The sequence below is a fragment of the Dipteris shenzhenensis genome, chromosome 13 (genome assembly GCF_047967505.1).
Source record: "Dipteris shenzhenensis isolate YYH24624 ecotype China chromosome 13, Dip_SZ_1.0, whole genome shotgun sequence".
Classification (NCBI taxonomy): domain Eukaryota; kingdom Viridiplantae; phylum Streptophyta; class Polypodiopsida; order Gleicheniales; family Dipteridaceae; genus Dipteris; species Dipteris shenzhenensis.
Window position 1 is genome coordinate 22,660,114 of NC_141608.1, and position 20,249 is coordinate 22,680,362.

Genomic DNA, 20,249 nt, shown 5'->3' on the forward strand with positions numbered 1-20,249 from the left:
GGCCTTCTCTGAGACCAGTTCATTCCACTTTCCCTACCACACGTTGATTCTGTGGAGGTACCCTCTCCCTACAGGGCACCATTATCTCAGGCATCTGGTGGTTTTGATCTCTTGTTGGCATTGGGCCTTCGCTCTCCTCTCAGTGTGTCCCTCATCAGGACAACAGGCTCCTTCTCTCCCCCCTTGGCGACATCAGACAAGTCCCTCATCATAGCAGCAGGTTCCTTCTCTCTCCATGGTCAATTCCTGAGCTCCAATAGTTCTTCCCCCTCAGCGACATCGGATGGGACCACTTGCCACAACTCCACCTCGAGTAGGTCCCACTGCTTTTGTAGCCACTTCCTTGCCCCTTGAAGCTGACTGTGCTCCTCTCAAAGCGAACGACATGCTGGACCACTATATCGACAATCATTCTCTATTGATGCACAGTGGGAGGCACAGAATCAAGATTACGACAAACTCCTTCGTGAGCTCAAGCGCACGCGCTCTCCCGTGGATGTGGAGGAAGAGGATGTTGACTAGGTCATGACCATTCCGTTGCGCAACGCCTTGACCACCGGTGCTATCAGATCTACAGCTCCTGCATGCGTGCTTAGTTTGGATGCCCTCGCCCCGGTGGAGGATTTGGATTTTTGAGGAGTTTGGTGGGATCTTGGAAAAAGCAGACAGATTGAGCTATGGGGACTGCTATGCTTGGGCAAAGCGCTCCATTCACATGGTACAGAGGATCCTCGATGACACATTCACTCAGTTTGGTGTAGTGCTTCTCAATCTCACGGGACATACTCAGCACATACTATCCTAGATGCAGCACATTCGACTAGAGTATGAGTGTCTCATGTGCACACAGTAGCAGGGATGGGAGTCACAACTTGCAACAAAGGAGGCACTTTGGCACAAAGACCGAGAAGAGCTTCAAGGGCAACACCACATGGAGTAGGAGGATTGGGAAAAAGAGAGACAGACACTCACATCTCAGCTTACAGCTTTGTAGGAGGAGTATGCTATGCTCCAAGAGCGCCATACATCGAAGCACGCGACTGCTGAAAGTCGGATCAGCGAGGTCAAAAGAGAGCTTGCAGACATGACATCGTGATGCCTCTCATGAGACATCACATCAATCCATGCAGAAAAACCTTTCCTCTTTGCAAGATGAAGTCGCCCTTCTCCAATCACGCCATGATCATTACCGGTCAGCCTATCATCGATACAAGGGGAAGTATGAAGGGAGGATCGGCAGCTCCTTGAGGCTCCCTTGGTGTGTGACTTGATCTCCCTTTGGAGCGCTCCCACTTTTGTATATAGCAGTTTTTGGTTTACGGTTTCCTTGGATCGAGCTCTCACTTTGGTTTACTGTTCCTTGGATCGAGCTCTCACTTTGGTACATAGCAATTTTGGTTTACCGCTCTGATGATCCAGCAGGATGTTGCTCCTGGACATGTCTTTCTTCTTCGGAAATGTATGGTCTTTTTCTCGGTGATGTACATGGACCTTACCACTACATGGCATGATTAGCATAGTGTCATCTTTTGATCTTGGGTTGTTTTCATCCACTGTGAGGCCATGAGTATGCTTTGCATTCTCTTTTATTTCAGCTAATATTTCCTCTATCAGGCGGTGAAACATTGTTTTATTCTGTTTGGTGCTATGGTAATAAAATAAAAATAAAATAAAATAAAAAAATTTCGCAACATTGTACTCTGCTTCCCTTTTGGGACATCCTTGTACTACTACTATTCTGGAAAAGCTTGGCCTTGCATAAGCCATTCACCCCCATTCACTGGGGCGGTGAATGATAGTGGCGGGGAACTATTGTAGATAGTCAAGTTCAAGCCGAGCTGACCAGGTGATAACTATGTTAGGGAGGTGTTCAGATGACAACACTGGGTGACAACTATGTCAGCGAGCTGTCCAGATGAAAACCATGTCATCGGGTGACAACTATGTCAGACAGCTAACCAGGGTGACAACTATGTCAACGAGCTGGCCAGATGACAACTATGTCGGTGAGCGAACAAGGTGACCGCAATATCACCATGTCAAACAGGTGACAACTATGTCAACTAGAGATAGAAATAACCATGGTCACTTGCATACTCCGGCGAGATCTCTTGTGAGTCCACCTGTCCGCAATGTCACCATGTCAAACAAGTGACAACTATGTAAACTAGAGATAGAAATAACCATGGTCACTTGCGTACTCCGGTGAGATCTTTCGTGAGTCCACCTGTCAGAACTATGTGAATGATGGTGTAGGGGCAGCCAGCGAAGAGCTCACATGGAGAACATAAATGCACACTGAGGGAGTCATAAGGCTAAGCGGCGCGCAGAGAGGTGCACATGGGGTATCAGAGAGGTGCACAAATAGGTGCACATGAGGTAATCATATCACCAATTGGAAGGAGGTTGGCAAGTCAGAAGTGATTGAAGCCATGAAGAGTCCTAGGGGTGGAATGGCTAAGAGACCGAGAGCCACCACCAATGGGATGGAGGAAATAAGATTTTTAGCGAGAGAGAGGGACCCTCAACGGGAGCAGAGGGGATGGGGAAAGGAAGGAGGGGGGCATTCTATGATTGTAAGGGGAACAGGAGAGTGACACGGAGGTCTTGGGTGAGCTCTCCTAGTGTAACGTTGTGGTGTCCTACTGATGTACTTCTCTTCTACTTTGATTACTATGCTTCTCCCCCTCTCTGTTCGCAACTGTGGCTCCCCTTCATCCTGTGTATTCCCCTCTTCATCCTCCTTCACTTGGTATAACGGTTGTTGTGTTATGTGGCTTGAGTTCTCTTGTGTTCATGTGGAAGGATGGCTCTTGTAACTTTGTTTCGCTAGGCTTGCATCACTCTTGCACTCGCTTGCACCTTCGGTGACACCATTGTTCTCATGCGTTTCATCGTTGACAACATCGTTCTGCATGTACCATCAGTGACACCAGTGGCCCTCGCTTACTTGCTCCTCACATGAGGCCTCCGGTAACACTTCTGGAAGTGTTAGGAACCCCCCACCCCCCCTTAGACAAGTGTTGTCTCTGAAAACCTGCTTGTCCAAGAGCCCGCTACCCGTGACCCTCTGTGTGACAACTAATCTCTCTCTCTAGTACCGACCCATACATCTTAGCTAGAGTGTGGCCTATCATAAGAGTATGGTAGGTCCCAGAGACAAATGCAAAGCCAAAAGGTAACTCATATAAGCCACTAAGGGCTGAAGCAAAGGGCTCACTAAGGCCCTTGCCGAAAGTTTAAGTGGTAAGCTAGCGAACAAAGTAGTAGAAGTAGCAAAATATCAGAAGAGTGTCAGGTGCTCAGAGCTAATGCTCCTAGTATAGGCCCAGGTTCCATATATCCAAGTAACCTAGTGGCTCTCTGATGAGATGTGAGAAGCTCTCATATCTATGTCTGTCGAGCTGTCTCTCGATGCGGTGGAGGGCATGGTCTCCTCGATCTCAGTATCTGAAGGGCAACATCAAGGGTGACTTCTCGTCTCTAGCAATCACCTCTGAGGGCTGAGATGGGTTGGACCTCGCTTGTAGAGCGCGTGCCTCTTGTCTGGCAGCATCGCGGTGGAGAATCCCACTGCTAGTCCATGATGCTCTCATCTCATCAAGCTCCTCTCCCTCAGCCTCGCCGGCAACTAAGTCAGATGCATAGAATATGTAACAAGTATTCGTGCTCTGTCGATCTCGGTGACCTGTGGCCTCAATCCCTGCTGCTCTCTGGTCTGTCACATCTGTATATCTCTCTGTCGTCGCATCTCAATTAGATAGATCCAAACAAAGACTTGATCGGGAAAATGGATCAACCGTGTAAATGAACCAAAGCCAAGCCCCTCCTGGAAGAGGCAGTGATATCATCCTCGGATCTCGTAATAGGCTGGGTAGACACATAGAAAGTTCTCCTCAGTCTCGATCTCCTCCGTCTGGCATAGTGTGCAAGTCTTCTGCTCTCTGGGTATGCCCACAGCTCTCCCTGCCTCAATCCTCAGCTAATGTGACGAGACTCGCAACAATTGACCGATGGCGATCCTCAATGCATGTGAGACTCTCTTGTCCTCGAGTTACTGAGATCTGATGGCAAGACCAATGCTCCGAGACCCTCAGGAAGTGGTCATGTTAGAACTAGATCTTGGTGGGGAACTCCTCCCCCCCCCCCCCCCCCCCAAGCCCTAGATGTATGGAGCTGTAGGAGATCCAACCATATGATACGATTGATCTCATCTCATGGGATCATCTTGGGTGGTGTATCCAAGCTGTACTAAAAGAGGGGAACAGTGTCCATCTGAATGCCATGACTACCAAACCATGCGGATACCCATGTGTACCATGCTGTATCAACACCGCTCCCGGCTAGCCGCCTGGAAGACTCTAATGCTAGTCTCGGTAATCTCCATTGGGGTAAGGTCCAGACTCTGTGGAGGAACATCACTGTCTGAAAGATGGCATCAACCTGGAGAGGGGTCATGGCAAACTCGGCTTGTATAATCTGATGGGAGACTAAGGGCTTACTCCGAATCATCCTAGATCCCATAATCACCTGTAGCCTCTCAAATCTCCTCCACTCTGTCGCTGAAATATCACTCCCGTAGAAAGGTGCTGCATACATGGCAACCGATCTTACCGGTGCGTCAAAAAGCCAACCGTTCATGATTGGCCATGTGGACCATGGTGAAGGGATTGGCTGTGGTTGTCAACTACAACACTGAGGTGAATAGGGGTGGTGTCCGTGGCAACCTCATCCAGAATGCGGCACTGGCCAAAGCAGCTCGGGCTATCCCTTTGCTTGCTCAAATCCACCATCTCATGGAGCATCATAGTGTGGTGTTGCCCAATTCCTAGCCTGCCTCCACAAACTCAAAGAGACAAACTGGGGGGACTTAAGCAAGGATGTCCCCTCTCAATGACCCTCTTTGGGCTTTACATTGATGACAACACTTCCTTCATAGACCGCCTAGGAGGTGAAGGATCACTACTGGCCGATCTCATGATACAGATATTGCTATACGCTAATGACATAGTCCTTATCTCATCCTCAGCAGAGGGAGTACAGAGACATTTGGAGGCCCTAGAGGTGTTTTGCAGAGAGAGAGACCTGGCAGTCAACCTTGGGAAGACCAAGGTTATGGTCTTCAACACCTCACATGCAGTGCTCCGTCGACCCAGCTTCACTTATCGAGACAAGCCAGTGGAGATAGTGCAGTCCTACACCTATTTAGGAGCAGAGCTTTGGAGATCTTGATTTTCCACACATGGAAATGGGGCCTCAATATCAATGATCCAGACTTGTAGTGTAGGGCCTTGCTTTGCAAGGTTGTGGTCAGGGAGCTCTTGCTAGGACGAGAACCATGGAAAGATTTTCTCATTCGTAGTAGTTGCAATGCTTATTATTAGTCTCATCTACCACTGCCATAAGCTAGTTAGCACCTATAATTCTTGGCATCACCAATTGTGGTTGCTAGCACCTGTAATGCTTGTTAGCACCTTCCATTCTTGTTAGCACAAGTGCAATGCTTATTAGCACTTTCATCTACCACTGCCAGATGCTAGTAGCACATGCAATGCTTGTAATTGCAGGTGCTTGTTAGCACATTCAATAGCATGCATATGCTAATAACAATTGCATGTACTTGTTAGCATGTGCTAGCAAGAAACGCTTCTAGTTTGGGTTTTAGCCCATACACTTGCAATGCTTATTAGCACTTTCATCTACCACTGCTAGATGCTAGTTAGCACATGCAATGCTTGTCATTGTAGGTGCTTGTTAGCACATGCAATAATAGGCATGTGCTAACAAGAAATTCATTTTCTTGCTAGCATGTGCTAGCAAGAAATGTTTGTGCATGTTGGCACATGCCATTCTTGCCAACGCCACCTATAGTTGCTAGCACGATGCTTGTTAGCACTTGCAATGCTTGTTAGCACCTGCAATGCTTGTTGGCACTCTCATCTACCACTTCCAGATGTTGGTTAGCACCTATACTTCTTGCCAACACCACTTGTGGTTTGCTAGCACCTGCAAGCCTCGCCTGTGTGCAATCCAATATACAATGTTGAATGGAGTTCTCCGCAGAAAGGCAATGAGGGCAAGTAGGGGCTGCCCCGAATTTGGTTGAAATTTCCTCGATTTACTAATGAAAGAAGGAGAGCCTCTTTTCTCAATCCACTCCCACTACTCAGGGTCCCACTGCAACTACGTTATGGGGACACCTGCATAGAGCCAAATCCTCCATGAACCCAAGGGAAATATGATATGGGTTAGGGTCTATATACCAACTTGAAATCAAGAAACACTACTCCACATGACCCAAAACCACGACAGGATCAAAAGCAAAGTTCACAAGGATATCCTCATCCTTGGACTTGGGCAACCTACCCCTAGAGTGAACATAAAAGACCAAGTCATCCCTGTCCAAACCTCGTGGCAGTCCTATGACCGCAAGTGCAATACCTGACCTTGTAAAAGTCACAAGCCAAGTATGGCAATGGTGAGGCCTATCATCTGTAAGCACCCAATCCAAGGGTATGGCTGCATCTATGTGCATAATTTTCTTTCCCTTCCTCTAAGGTGACTTACTAACTGAAATTCACAATCATCAGGACGGTTTTTAAACCCTTCCAAGGACCCACATAGGAAGCAGGACCTCTCTCGTGTCTAAACCACTACATATAACAAGGAGTACCAAAGGTCTGCCATGATCATCAAGTATGAGTGATTGTCGTGAGATTGAAACTGCACTATGTTGTGTTTTTAGAGAATGAGTTTGGGAATGTTCCTGGATTCATCAGGTATATGCTTCTGTCGTATTAGCGGACATGCAAATTTCACCTTGTGAAGTTTTCGTCCAAGTTGTGGCCTATTGGTATTGCGATAATTCTTTCTATCTTAAATGGTGCATTGCCCTATCAACTAGATTTAGATGCTCGTTTGGGAGAGACTAAAATGAAATCGTTTAGACTTCACAAGAAGTTGTAGCTTGAATGAAGAGATTTTGGACTAACTCAGCACAAAGACTTTTGTATAAATGGATGCTCAAGTATGTGTGGGTGTGTGGATTTGTATGTGTGAGAGCATCTTTTTATACTATAGTCTACCCCCACTGTTGGGTGCTAATGATGTCAATGGGGATGTAATAGTAGCTAGTCCCTGCTATGTGTGATGGAGTTTATGGTTTTCAATCTTATAAGTGACTGTTGTGAGATTGAAACTACACTATGTTGTGTTTTTGGAGGATGAGTTTGGGAATGTTCCTGGATTCATCTAGGTATATGCTGCCATTCCACATAACTTTCTGCCTTTAAATCTCTTCAAGAGAAGAGGGAGGATCCTCCAAAGATTACTCCTGAAGCTGCCCCAAGCTTTCACGATGGAAGCCATAAGAGGGGATGAAAAACCTTGAGATGAGCTGCAAATCCACTTCATACTATCCATCCAATCCCCACTCATAGAGGTGGCTTGGTTCTCTCTTTCCGGAGCCTCAAGTCTTTTATGAGAGGCATGACTCTTCTTGGGCTCTTTTGGTTCGATGACATGTAGTTGAGTCATGCTCTCTAGAGGATATGCCACCTTTCCTTACAGACTTGCACATGCCTTATCAAATAAATCTGGCCAGCATTTCAGTGTGGAATATCTGTAGGTCCCAATGCACTTTGAATGTCCTAGATCCACCCTCAATACACATTGGCTAGTATTTGAACAAAAATTGTACACGATTTGACGGCCATTTGGGTGAGCATGCAGGGTCTTCCCAGGCAGCTTCTGGCAGAAGGACTGTTTCCCTCAGGGAGTGGAGTGACTCCCGATTTTTCATGGCCCCATTTCTCATGATGATCCATGCAGCCAGAGCATAGCACATTGGACATGGCCGTCCAAGCTGAGGTGTCTCTCTTGATATGGCCCATTGGATACAGAGATTGCATCGACCATGCCCCCTGCCACAGTGAGAGACAACCTGACAAACATAGATACAAGATATCTTAGTTTTGAGTTTTGAGTTTAACATAGCAGGCAGTAAGGGCCCTAGCGAGCCCTTTGCTTCAGCCCACAGTGGCTTGTATGAGTTGCAGTTTGTCTCATAGGCCCTCGAGGCCTTCCGAGGATGTTAATAAAGCTTTCTTTCTTTCTTTTCTCTCTCAAAGTCCACTGCAGGTTGAGGTGGCACTTCAGCCTCCATGGTGCTTTTCTAGCTCTCTGATGAGCAGGCTATTTGCCCATGTAGGGATTTATTGGCTTCTCAGGATGTACATGATGGATTTCTTCCTTGAGCTTTGCTCTCGGGGTATCTTTCATGCTTAATAGAAGTCTTTTCATTGGAAAAGAAAAAGAAATAAGAAAGATTGGAAGGGAGGGTCTGCAGAATTGAAGAGCCTAGTTGAGTGGGAGGGGCTGAGGAAGGAGCCGCTCCTCTTCACTCCAGCTGCTCTCTAGTAAATGTGAGAAGGTGGTTACAATATTAGCAGGTGTTTATGAACAAAGTGCACAAGGGTGGAGGGGGAAACTACTTAGCAAGGGAAGCAGGGAAAAATTTGAGCTTGGATTGGGATTGTCCACATCCTAGGGCTGAATACCTCTACAAGCCACTCCTAGCTAAACACACTGTTAGAATTGTGTGCATGAAATAATAAACTCCCTCACATGAAATATCAAGACGATTACAAAGCTCTCACATATGATAGCGCATGAGACCAATCGAGTCTAGGAAGAACCCGAGATCAAAATATACTATTGTATTTGATTACTCACTCCTTAATCATCATGAAATACGTGAGCCAGAGAAGAATTACAACAACAAATGTTGGTACCAAATGACACTTTATTGTTTGGACTCTCAAAACGACCCAAGACAGGTTCGCCTCAACTCTACTGAGTTTGTTGGCTTACATGGACAATGGATTCTCTATATCAGAGCTGCTGCTCATCCTATATTTATGGACTACAGACAATGGCACTCAACTCGACTCTCATTGGAGCTCAACACTGCCTCGCAGCCTGAACAAAAAGCGAATGAGCATGATTGTCACTGCAAGCTTATAGCAGCCATGCACTGCCACCAGAAAGAAGGAAATAGGTGGCATTCCTGAAGCTAACTTCAAGTTCCACATCCTCTGCTACATCAATTGGAGGGGTCCAAAGCTCAGATCCATGCAAACAAAGCATTTCTGTTTTGATAGGTAGGCTTAGGACATGGTTTGATAGTTGAGCCTTAGAATTCTGAAACAGAACCATGTAAACATCTATTTCCCCTAGCCTTGCGCTTCTCATGTAGATGTGCTGTACCATCTAGAAAGAAGAGCTAATGCAACTTGTTTGATGCATAATATGCATATTTCCATAATAGATCAAAGGTGAAAGACATTTGAGACAATCCTAATATGTTTTGTTGTGTAATACTTCTAAATAGTTTTAGTACTTTTCTTTGATTAGAATTTTGATATGCACATCGATCTATGTATATGTTGTGAAGTGGACTTTATTGAGATCTTTTGTTGGCAGCTGGCTGCAAAGTTTCGAAATAGTGGGCAAACATGCGTTTGTATCAACCGCATATTTGTGCAAGCTGGTAAATATTGTTAAAGCACCAATATATTCTATTATATTTAAATTTCTTTGCTTGAGGTAATGTGAGGTTTTCAACATTTGTTTTGATTTGATCCATATGAGGACAAGTTTTCTTCAGCAGGTGATTGTGAGCAGTTGAAAAAGAATAAAATAACCTTGCTGATAGCCTGGTGCTACCCTTTTGTTCTTTGATATTATATGTTGCCACTCTCATGAGTACATTATCCTATGGAACAATCCAGGACACAAGATTGATTGGATGCGTATTTCAATTTAACCCTTCTCAGTCTCATGCTAATATAATTTGTTATATGTTTGCAGGCATATATGATAAATTTGCAGATGCCTTTACAAAAGCTGTCAAGAGCCTCGAAGTTGGACATGGTTTTGAAGAGGGGGTCTCTCAGGTGAGTGCCAGTCTCTGTTTCTCTGTGTTTTATTCCAAAAATTCTAGGCTGAGAAAAGGATCTGAAATCCATTCCTTTCTATGATACAAGAGAAGCTTCACAATGGCTTCCAAAGAAACAAAATGGGTCGATCTCTCATATAATTGAGAGAGTGGCCAATATCAATTGCAGGATGTATAAAATGGAGTTTCAACTCTCCTCAGATATGATATAAACTAAACCTTCCTCAGACAAGGTGGATCAAACTTCTTTAAACAAAGAAAGAGAACTCAGAAAACTCAATACAACCAGACCTATGAATGGAATGTGTCCCCTATCAATGATGATATCATTCAAACAAATAGACTTAAAAGTTGCTCACAGTAAAATAAAACATATTTGTCTATGCAAAAATGCTGTTGATAAACACAATTTGGAGAACAAGTTCGGAACAGTAGGTTGTGCAACCAAACTTGTAAGGAACATCTCAAAGTTCCTGAAATATGTGCCCAGTCCAATGTGGTGCCTGTGCCAATGTCAAGGGAGATGCTACAAAGATACGAGGATTAAAATCGATTAACGTCTTTCCAAAGAGAATTTTAAATTAAAGAGTGATATATTTTATTCAAAACAAATCATACAACAGGTGGGAGAGAAATTACTCTATCCCTAGCCTCAACAATGTGGCAAAAAAGCCATGGAGGTGGTCTAAAATGCCACGACATCCCAAAAGGGGTCAAGTGAAAAAATAAAGAGCAGTCCCATGTCCTCATGAAGGATATAAGTCTCCCACGAGCTGCCAAAGAGGTGCATGTACACCGCTCCCACTAACTCCTAAGAGTGAAGATAATCTCTGCCCAAATGGAAGCGAGAGTGTCAGCCTCTGTGCATAAATGGTCCCCAAGGACAAAAGAACATCGCGAACACCATATCCGCCATAGGGTAATGCTGGAAATCACCTCCCAGGCTGACCCTGCAGCTGAAGTAGGCATGGAATCCTGTGTTGGTACCGGTACCAAAAGTAAATCCTGCGGCTCCATGATGCTGGCCTCCATGGGACCCCGTCTCTGGCGACTGCATGAAGAAACCGAGGTCTTTTGGCTCTGACTCAAAGAGAGTAAAGGCTCCAGATCCTCTCCTCCAAGGAGTAGCGCCCCACGTCATCAGAAAGGACTCAGATGTAACATATGAGAACAACCTGAAGATACCTGTCCAAACCACTCTAGAGCTGGTGCAAAAACAATGCTTGCTAGATTCCTCTGCAAGCTGACAACGCATACACAAGGAGGGTCTACCCATCTGCTGGAGCCAAGTACCCATAGGTATGCCCCTATGTATAGTGAGCCAAAGAAAGTAGGAGACTTTCCTGGCTCTACCGATGCCCCAAAAGTGAGTCCAGTAGCTCAGCAAGAGCTCTGCAGTAAGTCCCTGTGCGTGCCAATGCTAGGAGGCAGATGGAATGTGATGAGAGTCTCTCTGCTGAAGCTTGTAACCTGCCCTCGTCGAGTACTGGAAGAAAGAAAGAGGACGAACGCCTGCCACCGGAGCAGGCCATGCCCACTCAGCTGGGTCCCAGTCAAGCTCCGCAAGAGGTCGACCCTAAAAAATCCAAAGTCTCCATCTAATATCCTCTGCAATGGTCAACCTGGAAGGATCTGTTGCCCATTCCTTACCCAGGCAACCAATGACCCTGACTCTCTGCCAAAGAAGCTCCTGAGGATCCAAGGGCTGAGTGGGATACAATTTGTGAGAGGAGTCCGTCTCAAAATAAATAAACGGTGCCGGTCCTAAGCGAACTCCAATACATAGCCCAACCTCACTAAAACAACCTGACCAAGTAGAAATGGGATCAACATAGGCTGGATCTGTAAGTACATCCCTCCACTCCTGAGGAATAGCTCTCATGATCAGTAATCTGGTGGCAGCAATCTGTCCAAGTGGCCCATGTCTATCTCTGATCACCTCCTGTGACATCTCCACACCTTCCCTGAACCAATCTCCGACTGTCACCACCCCCTGAGCATGCCATTTGGCCAAGGGAGTCCTAAGTTCTGTACCAAGGGAAGATCCCTGGTACCGAACTAGGGGGTTATGGTAAAGTGGTTGTTGGGCAATATCCTCTCTGGAGGAGGGAACTGCTCTGATGAGGTACTGTTGAAAATGATCCCATATCTGAACAAGCCCTTTCACAAGTGGTGAGGAAGGCTGAGAATGCTGGTCCGTCAGGAAGATCCAACTGACTTTACCTGCCCACCCTGCTGCTCTTGGGGTGCACTGGTGAATCCCATGCAGTAGGAACTGCTTCCATGGCTGATCTCCTGGAGTCAAACCTCTAACAAGAAGTTTGACTAAAAGGGCTCTGCTCTACACCTCCGGATCAAGAACCCCAAGTCCTCCGTGTGAGAAAGGTAAAGTGATAGTATCCCATGAAACTCTGCCCCTAGTGTCCTCAAAACCATCACCACCACTCCATAGAAAGTTCCGAAGCAATCTCCTCACCTGACGAATCGAGTCAGCATGAAAGCACCAACATGACGCAACATACCACATAGTCGCTAGTAGAACCTGGTTGAGTACCAGCGCTCTTGTGATCAAAGAGAGTCTAGCCGTACTCTAGTAGGCTAGCTTTCTCTGGGTACTCTCAAGAACTGGGGCAAATTGTTGCGTCGGGGACACCTCAATGCCAACCTGGAAACCTAGATATCTCATGGAGGTGGCTCTGATTATCCATACAAAGCCTCTATCTCCTCCCCATGCTGGGGTATCCTGCTGAGCTCCAGTCCAGATGCCTTTTGATTTGTTCCAATTGACAAGTCCCCCTGAGGCTAGGCAGAACTTTCAATTGCATCCGCAGCAGTAGCAAGACTATATGCATCTCCTCTGACTGTCAGTGCCGTATCATCAGCAAACTCAGTGTCCAGAAGCTCCTGCTCCTGCCGGATAGGCAGATGAAGGCTGAAAGTGCCATGATTGGTAGCCTGCATAAAGTATCCCATAGCCTCCGCTACGAAAAGGAAAAGGTAAGGTGCAAGCGAGCATCCCTGTCGTACCGATCTGGATAGCTGAAAAGCCGGTCCTCTACCTCCACAGACCACCATCCTGCTAGAAGAGTGAGAGTAAAGTGAGGAGACCCATAAAATCCATCTATCACTGAAGCCTAGCCTCCTCATAGTGCCCTCCAAGAAACCCCAGTCCACCCTATCATCGGCCTTCTCAAAATCGAGAAGGAGAACTGCAATCTCCTGCTGACTCTCCTTCGCCCAGTGAGTGGCCTCCCAAAAAGTGAAGATATTATTTAAGATACTCCTATCTTGGACAAATCCTGTCTGAATAGCTCTGATGATATCTGGCAGCATAGGCTTTAAACGAAGGGCCAAGGTCTTCGCTAGGATCTTGTAGGCTGTCCCTAAAAGTGTAATGGGTCTCCAATCACGTAGGACTGTCTTGTCTCCCCCTTTCGGGATGAGACAAATCATACCTGTGCATAATGCCTCACCCAAAGATCCTATATCGAGAGCCTCTGAAAAGGCAAAAAGTAAATGAGGCCCAATCGTATCCCAGAGAGCTCTAAAAAGAAGGGGCGACAGACCATCCTCCCCCAGGCATCTGTCTTTGGGCAGCTCATGTAACACATCTGTGATCTCCAGGAGTGATAGCTATCCAAAGCATGACTCATCCTATCTGAGACCATCTGGGAGACATGACTCCAAATCTCCTCTCTGGCTCTGATCATCTCCTCGGTGACTGGATCGGCGGTGTAAAGAGTGGAATAGAAATCAGAAGTGATCTCAACAAGATGATGAGGATCCGTCTGAAGAGACCCGGCCTCATCCACAAGTCTACGAAGACTGTTCGAAGAGTATCTCTGACCCACTGCCCTGAAGAACTCTCTAGAGCATCTATCCCCCTTCTGGATCCAAAAGGTCTGCTGGGAGTAAAACCTGAACTGGGCCCTCCTGCCCTGAATCTCCTCTAGTCTCTCCTGAGCCTCTGAAAGCTGCCCTCTGATGAAAAGAGAATGAGGAAAGCTCTGAATCAATCTCTGAAGTCTGGATACCTCCGCTCTTGCATTCCGATCTCTGATTCTGAGCTTTTCCTTCTCCTCTTTTGCCCTCAACTCACAGGCCATGCTGACTCTAGCCAAAGCCCCCTCTACCCACATCAACCAGCCCTGATCCTCAGGAGTGTCCTCTGTCAACCAAGCCTCTCTCAACTGTTCCACGAACTCTGTGTCCTGAAAAACAAAGTCTGGAACTCTCACAAAGCCTGTGCTCTCCAATCGAGAGGTAGGGAGAATCTGTAATAAGATTGGAGCATGGTCAGATAAAACATAACCCGGGCGGATCCCAATCTGTCCTCCTCTAGCCTGGCCCCAATGGCCAATATAAAACCTGTCAAGCCTAGCCAAAGAGAGAGAGCCATGGAAAACCCCAGACCAAGAGAACTGAAGACTATCAGCCAAGTGACGAAAGTCGTCCAATCGAGCTGCATCATGAAGTCTAGCATGCAAAACAAAACTATCCCACTCCACTCTCCCTATCAAAAAGTCCACCCTCTGTCTGGCCCGACTTGTCTTCAGAGAATTCAACCATGTTGAAATCTCCTCCAACAATCCAGGTGTCTGCCTGAGGAAGGGACTCTCTGAGCTGTCTCCAAAATGCACGTCTGCGGGCTGGATCCGTGGGAGCGTACAAATTGAGAACACCAACTGCTGTGCTCTCAATCTGAAGAATAACATAGCATGCCCTGCTCTCCACTAGTGTACCCTCTTGGGTGATCTCTGGGGCCCACCTTGCTGAAACTGAAATGTAGACTCCTCCCCTTGTACCATCCGCGGGGCTCCAATATGTCCAGCTCTGTCCTCTGAGTAAGGATTTGCATCTGTCAATCCTGTCCTGGGAGAGCTTATAAGCACAATGTCTGGAGGGGACCCTGAGGAAATAAAACGAAGGGAGTCCCTAAGCAACTGCAATCTAGGAACTCCCGATCTACGACCATCTGCATCTGAAATAAATCTACGGTCGTTCAGTCCTCTCTCATTCCAAGAAATGATGGACAGCCTAGACATCGGATGGAAGTGAGGGGATGCCAGTGGCAGCGGCACAAATGACTCTCTCTGACGTTGGAATCCAAAGTCGGTCTTTGATCAAGCTCCAAATCTGCCCCAACTCATGTAAAATGGCTCCATCCAAGGGAATAATACTCTGGTGCGAACTGAGGAGCTGAAAGTCAAACCAACCAGCACTCTTGGGCAAATCAAAGTCCCCCTGAACCTCAAAGAACAGAAACAGAAAGGCCCTGCCACGGAAGCCAGGTCGAAGAGTCCTAGGGCAAGAATGAATCTGCGAGCCGACAATACGGTGAACTGATGAAAACTGAGTCATGCTCAAAAGCTGTCTGTCAATCTCGCTGTCAAGTAGCTCAGCTGACCAGCTTTCACTCCCCCGAGAACGAAAGCTGCCTGCGGAGAAACGAAGAATGTGCCCCTCTCTGGATAGAGTAACAGATCCCAAGTACTCCTCTACCTCCTCTGACCGTCGACAAAATACTGGGAGAAGTTCCAATCTAGTGAGGGAGTCTGTGGAAACCCCTCGAGCCAAAAAGGACCAAAACTCAACGGGCAGATATCTGTCAACCATCCTGGGGTCAGGTCTAGGAGTCAAAAGAGCTGAAAAGGTTTGAGCCATCCTAACTCTACACCTGGAATAGGTGAGAGGGAGAGGAAGAATCTGCGATGAGGTGCCTGTACGCATGGGTGACTGAAAATCTCGCTCAATCTCATCTGCTAGGATCTCCCAACCCTCACGCCTGTCTGGGTACTGAGCAAAATCTGTGACCGCACTCGCAAAAGATCTGGATAAACTAGGAGTGAAAAGCTGCGAGGACGAGGCTATACTGGGAGGGTGTCTGAGAGGACGCTCCGCATAGCAACAAAAGAAGGTACTGCACGACAGGGAAGAGAAAGAGGTCTCGAGGGAACCTCATAGAGGCGCATGAGATCCTAGGACGGGCTCTGACTCTGACCTGTGTCGTGAAATACCTCTCTCACTGGATACCTGTGAAGAGGCATCCATCACCGTGTCCGCAACTTGAGCAGTCTCTTGCTGGATAACTGTCTCAGAAACCAATATAAGAACCTCTGGGGTAGAAGTGTCAAGAGTCGTCAAATCGTGAGCTACTGTCTCCTGCAGAGTGTAAGGCCATGCTTGCGGATGGTCCTCTGCATCTCCCCTTTCCGGGGTCTCCTGCACGTGTGTCCCAACTCCCTGAGCTACCATCTCCTGCACAGTGTCAAGACCTGTCTGCGGATGGTCCTCTGTATCTCCCCTTTCTGGGGTCTCCTGCGCATGTGTCTCAACTCTCTGCCAATTGTGAGCTCGTACCTAGGGCTGCTCGTACTGCTGACTCTCCCTCTGTCTCTGTCTCCTCCGAGCTCTCCGTGAAAACTGTACCGCTGGAGGCACCTCCAAGTCCTCTGAGTTCACTGGAGGCTTCCCCAAAAAAGTCTCCTCTCGCTCTGCTAAATGACTCGAAGCAGGATTAGAGACCCCTGGAGGCTGCTCGTACTGCTGACTCTCCCTCTGTCTCCGTCTCCTTCGAGCTCTCCGTGCAATCTGTTCCGCTGGAGGCACCTCCAAGTCCTCTGAGTTCACTGGAGGCTCCCCTAGAGGAATCTCTCCTCGCTCTGCTGAATGAGTCGAAGCAGGCTCAGAGACCCCTGGAGGCTGAGCTGTAGGTTTTGGGTCACTCGGATGATGAGATGTATCCGGAGTCTCTGATCGATGCCGACGACTGGGGCAATCCCTTATAAAGTGACCTCTCTTTGGATAGAAAAGACACTGATCAGGAAGACCCTCGTACAAAACCCTTTGCTGCATCTGGACCCCATCTCCAGTGGAGTACGAAATCAAAGTAGGCAAAGGTCGAGGAGGGGGGAAATCTGAAATGAGTCTAACCCTCGTAACACCTGTACCAGTAAGTGACTGAGCATAGGAAAGTCTAGCACCTGAAGGGATGACTGTACCTGCCACACTAGCCATATGCTCCACAACTCTGCGACAAGAGCTGACCTCATCAGGAAGTCCAGGGAAAAGGATCCAAAAGGAGACCTGTCGCGGTCCGCTGGAAACGTTGCGTGGGCAAAGCCACTATATGCCTCAAGTGTTGGAAATTGATGTATGGCTCAAGTGCTAGAATGTGCAAATCATGGCCAAAATCAAGACCCCTTAGAGATTCCATGAGGGCTATCCTTTTACTACTACACACGTCACCTTTAGTCGAGGGCAGAACCATTCGTCATCACCGGCAGGAGGTTCATGGGACCCCATCCCATTATCCAAGGCATTATTCAAAGACAAAGTATTTCTGACCATTCCCAAATCGAGTTTGCTAATTCCTAATCTGATTGATTTCATTTACTGGACTTGCAATGCTTGCAAAGCCCTTGCTTAAGCTTGAATGAGCCTCTTGATTTTGGGGGTATAATGGTCAAAAATGGCTTAACACGCCCAAAATCAAGAGGCTCATTCAAGCTTAAGCAAGGGCTTTGCAGGTCTTGTTTTTGGGTGGCAAAAGCACAAAAAATGACAGGGCATTAACGTGTTGCCATTCTTATGCTTCCCCCCTCCAATAACAAGACCCCCAAGCTATTCATTGGAGACACCAAAATGAGGGGAAGGATGACGTGAGGAGTAGAGGAGCTGGCCAATGAGGGGAGGGACGGCCTTGGAATTGCCAGCAACAAGCATGATGCAAGGAGGTGAGAAGGCAAAGAAGCAAGGAGGTGAGGAGGTGAGGAAGCAAGGAGGCGAGGAGGCAAGAGGCAGTCTTGAAGGGCAACAAGAGGGTGGAGGTGGCCGAAAGAGTTAGCAGGAAAGAGAGGGATGGAGATTGCTTGCACGAAATGCTTGGATTAATGCTACAAATGCCATTTTTTTGTGTGTGTTTTGCAGCATGAAATTTTTATGGCATTTTTCTTTTAAAAAATACAACATTGTTGTGATTAATTGCGCTACAAACAACTCAAGCCGTAAAGCACCATGGATTAGTACAACAATATACATACAAATGGATGCATACACTCATATACATCACCGATGGATGCATACACTTATACTCACATCAATTTCCAATATTGTATTAGGTGGACCCTTAGCATACATGTGTGCATAGAAGACCATTTCCTACAGTGATCCCTGATTTCATAGTTAAATTATTCCCTTTCTCACATTCTAACATGTGAAGATTTAATGTACATGCATTATGGGCACATTATATTGCAGTTTATGCCTAACTTTTTTTATGAATGTATGATACTTGTATATGGTCAAAGAAGGTATATTATCACTTTTGAATGACAACATTACTCTATGCTCTATTTTATCCTACATTAGAAACTATGATTACTAGATATTACATAAATGTATTGCGCCATTATATCCTATACTAAAAACTATTCTGACCCAAATACATAATGCCAATTGAGGTTAGTACTTATGACAAGTGATGAAAACATCCTAATGGTATGAATGAGATCTTGTAAATTTTGGATATATAATATGGGTACTATGTTGATTGAGCTATGACCCTTTTCTAAGGGAATATTTTCAACTTAATCACTAAATACATACTTACAATGGTGACATGATTCCCATCTGTATGTATAATCAAGTTTTACTTTGTGTTTTAAAAAAAGCTTTTGCATAAGGTTAAAATTTGAATAGTATTTATATTTGTATAAGACTACCCATTGAGCTGGCTCCTATCCTTATATTGAACATGATAATGTTCATAAAGATTTTATGAATACAAATAGATAGCATTGGCTCTCTTTTTAGTAGTTGGGAATGAACCCTAAAAGTACCCTAAACAACTATGTATTCCCTTATTTGTAGCATGGAAGTGATCATGGTAGAGTGGCATAATCCCTATTTTGCTTTTCTCATAGGTTCTTTTGCTACTCATGGTTGGCGAATACACCACGGCATAGATCCAAATAGATATTTGGTTTTTTGCTTCAACTTGCTTGACTAGACTTTCTTTGATGATTATTCAATTGTGCCTGATGAGTGGTCACTGGCTTAATTGATGCATTAAGTGCAATGTTTTCCTTAAAGTTTTTCATACTACAGGATACAAATTTGCTTATAGGGGTGGAAATAGAAGCTTGTTAACGCCTGGTGCATATTTTCCGTTAGATGCAGCAGGATATTAGTTACAGAGTGTCTTTGCCAATTATTTCACTTGAATCATGCTTCTCTTATGCTTGAGTTTGTGGTCACGTATTGAGTTTAACATAATAGTCTACAGGATACTGAATGAGCAATCAACATAGTGGTTTAGATGCATTCATTTCTAGTTCCGATAGAACTATCATTCAGACATTGGTCATAATATAAGTATGAAGGGCTAAAATCCTTTTTAGGCTCCCTAAGTTTTTTAAAGCATGGTATTGTCCAGATTACATAGGTATTTTCACTAAGCAAAATTAATCCTTATGATGAAAATGTGTTTTTTTTCTTTTGACATATTTGGTTCTGTTTTCATGTTTTTGGATCGAATGTATGGACGATCTTCTGCAAGCATAAAAGACATAATATGTATATGTAGCACATGATCATGTTTACATATTTTCAGTCATATATTCTACCTTGTGATCTATCATTATCTTGCTGTGTGGATGTTCAATCTGAGTAGTGTTGGCTTTTTTTATCTCAAATTTTATGTATTGTTGTGTCTCTACCTCTCCACGACGACTCAAATGTGATAGTATGGGGATGAAAGAGAAGTTAATTGTGAGTTTCAGGCATGCCTTCATTGTTGGAATATGTTTAATTTGCTTATGATCACATCAATTGTTCCAATGATATTGAGAGGAATAAGATGCTGGATGAGGTTCTCGCTTGCTTGAAACCTATTTAATCTTGCTCGCTTATTTGGGGCTGCTCGCTTTTCTCCGCTCACTTTTTGGTAATCCTCAGGGAAGAGGATCAACAGTGTAAACCATCCCCTTCCCCCTATCCAAGGGAGGAAGTGAGGACTCCTCTCAATCCTGTGTTTGCCCAACCACGGAGACCTCTATTGCCTCAAGGAGAGTGTCTGGCACCGTTGGTTCTAGGGGAGAAGCTGCAACTGGGGAGGAGGTCGAAGCTTCAGTGTCTGGGACTGTGCAAGGTGAGACTAGAGGGATAGCCTGAGGTGAAGCAGAGTCCACTAGTGTACCCTCGTGAACCGAAGGAGGGATCTGCACACGAACTGGAATCCACTAGAATGCATCGGGTGCCCCTGAGGTAGAAGGTCGTGAGGCAACTGAGG

The 20,249-nt window shown here is 45.9% G+C and overlaps 1 protein-coding gene across 1 annotated transcript in view; it reads left to right on the forward strand.

The window, feature by feature from the left end:
- Positions 1–20,249, forward strand: part of ALDH5F1 (aldehyde dehydrogenase 5F1) — a 266,167-nt gene that overhangs the window by 140,419 nt on the left and 105,499 nt on the right. The window contains exons 12-13 of the mRNA XM_087383488.1: positions 9,484–9,550; positions 9,871–9,956. Of these exons, the coding sequence (XP_087239614.1) occupies positions 9,484–9,550; positions 9,871–9,956 (153 nt within the window). The remainder of the gene's footprint in view (positions 1–9,483; positions 9,551–9,870; positions 9,957–20,249) is intronic.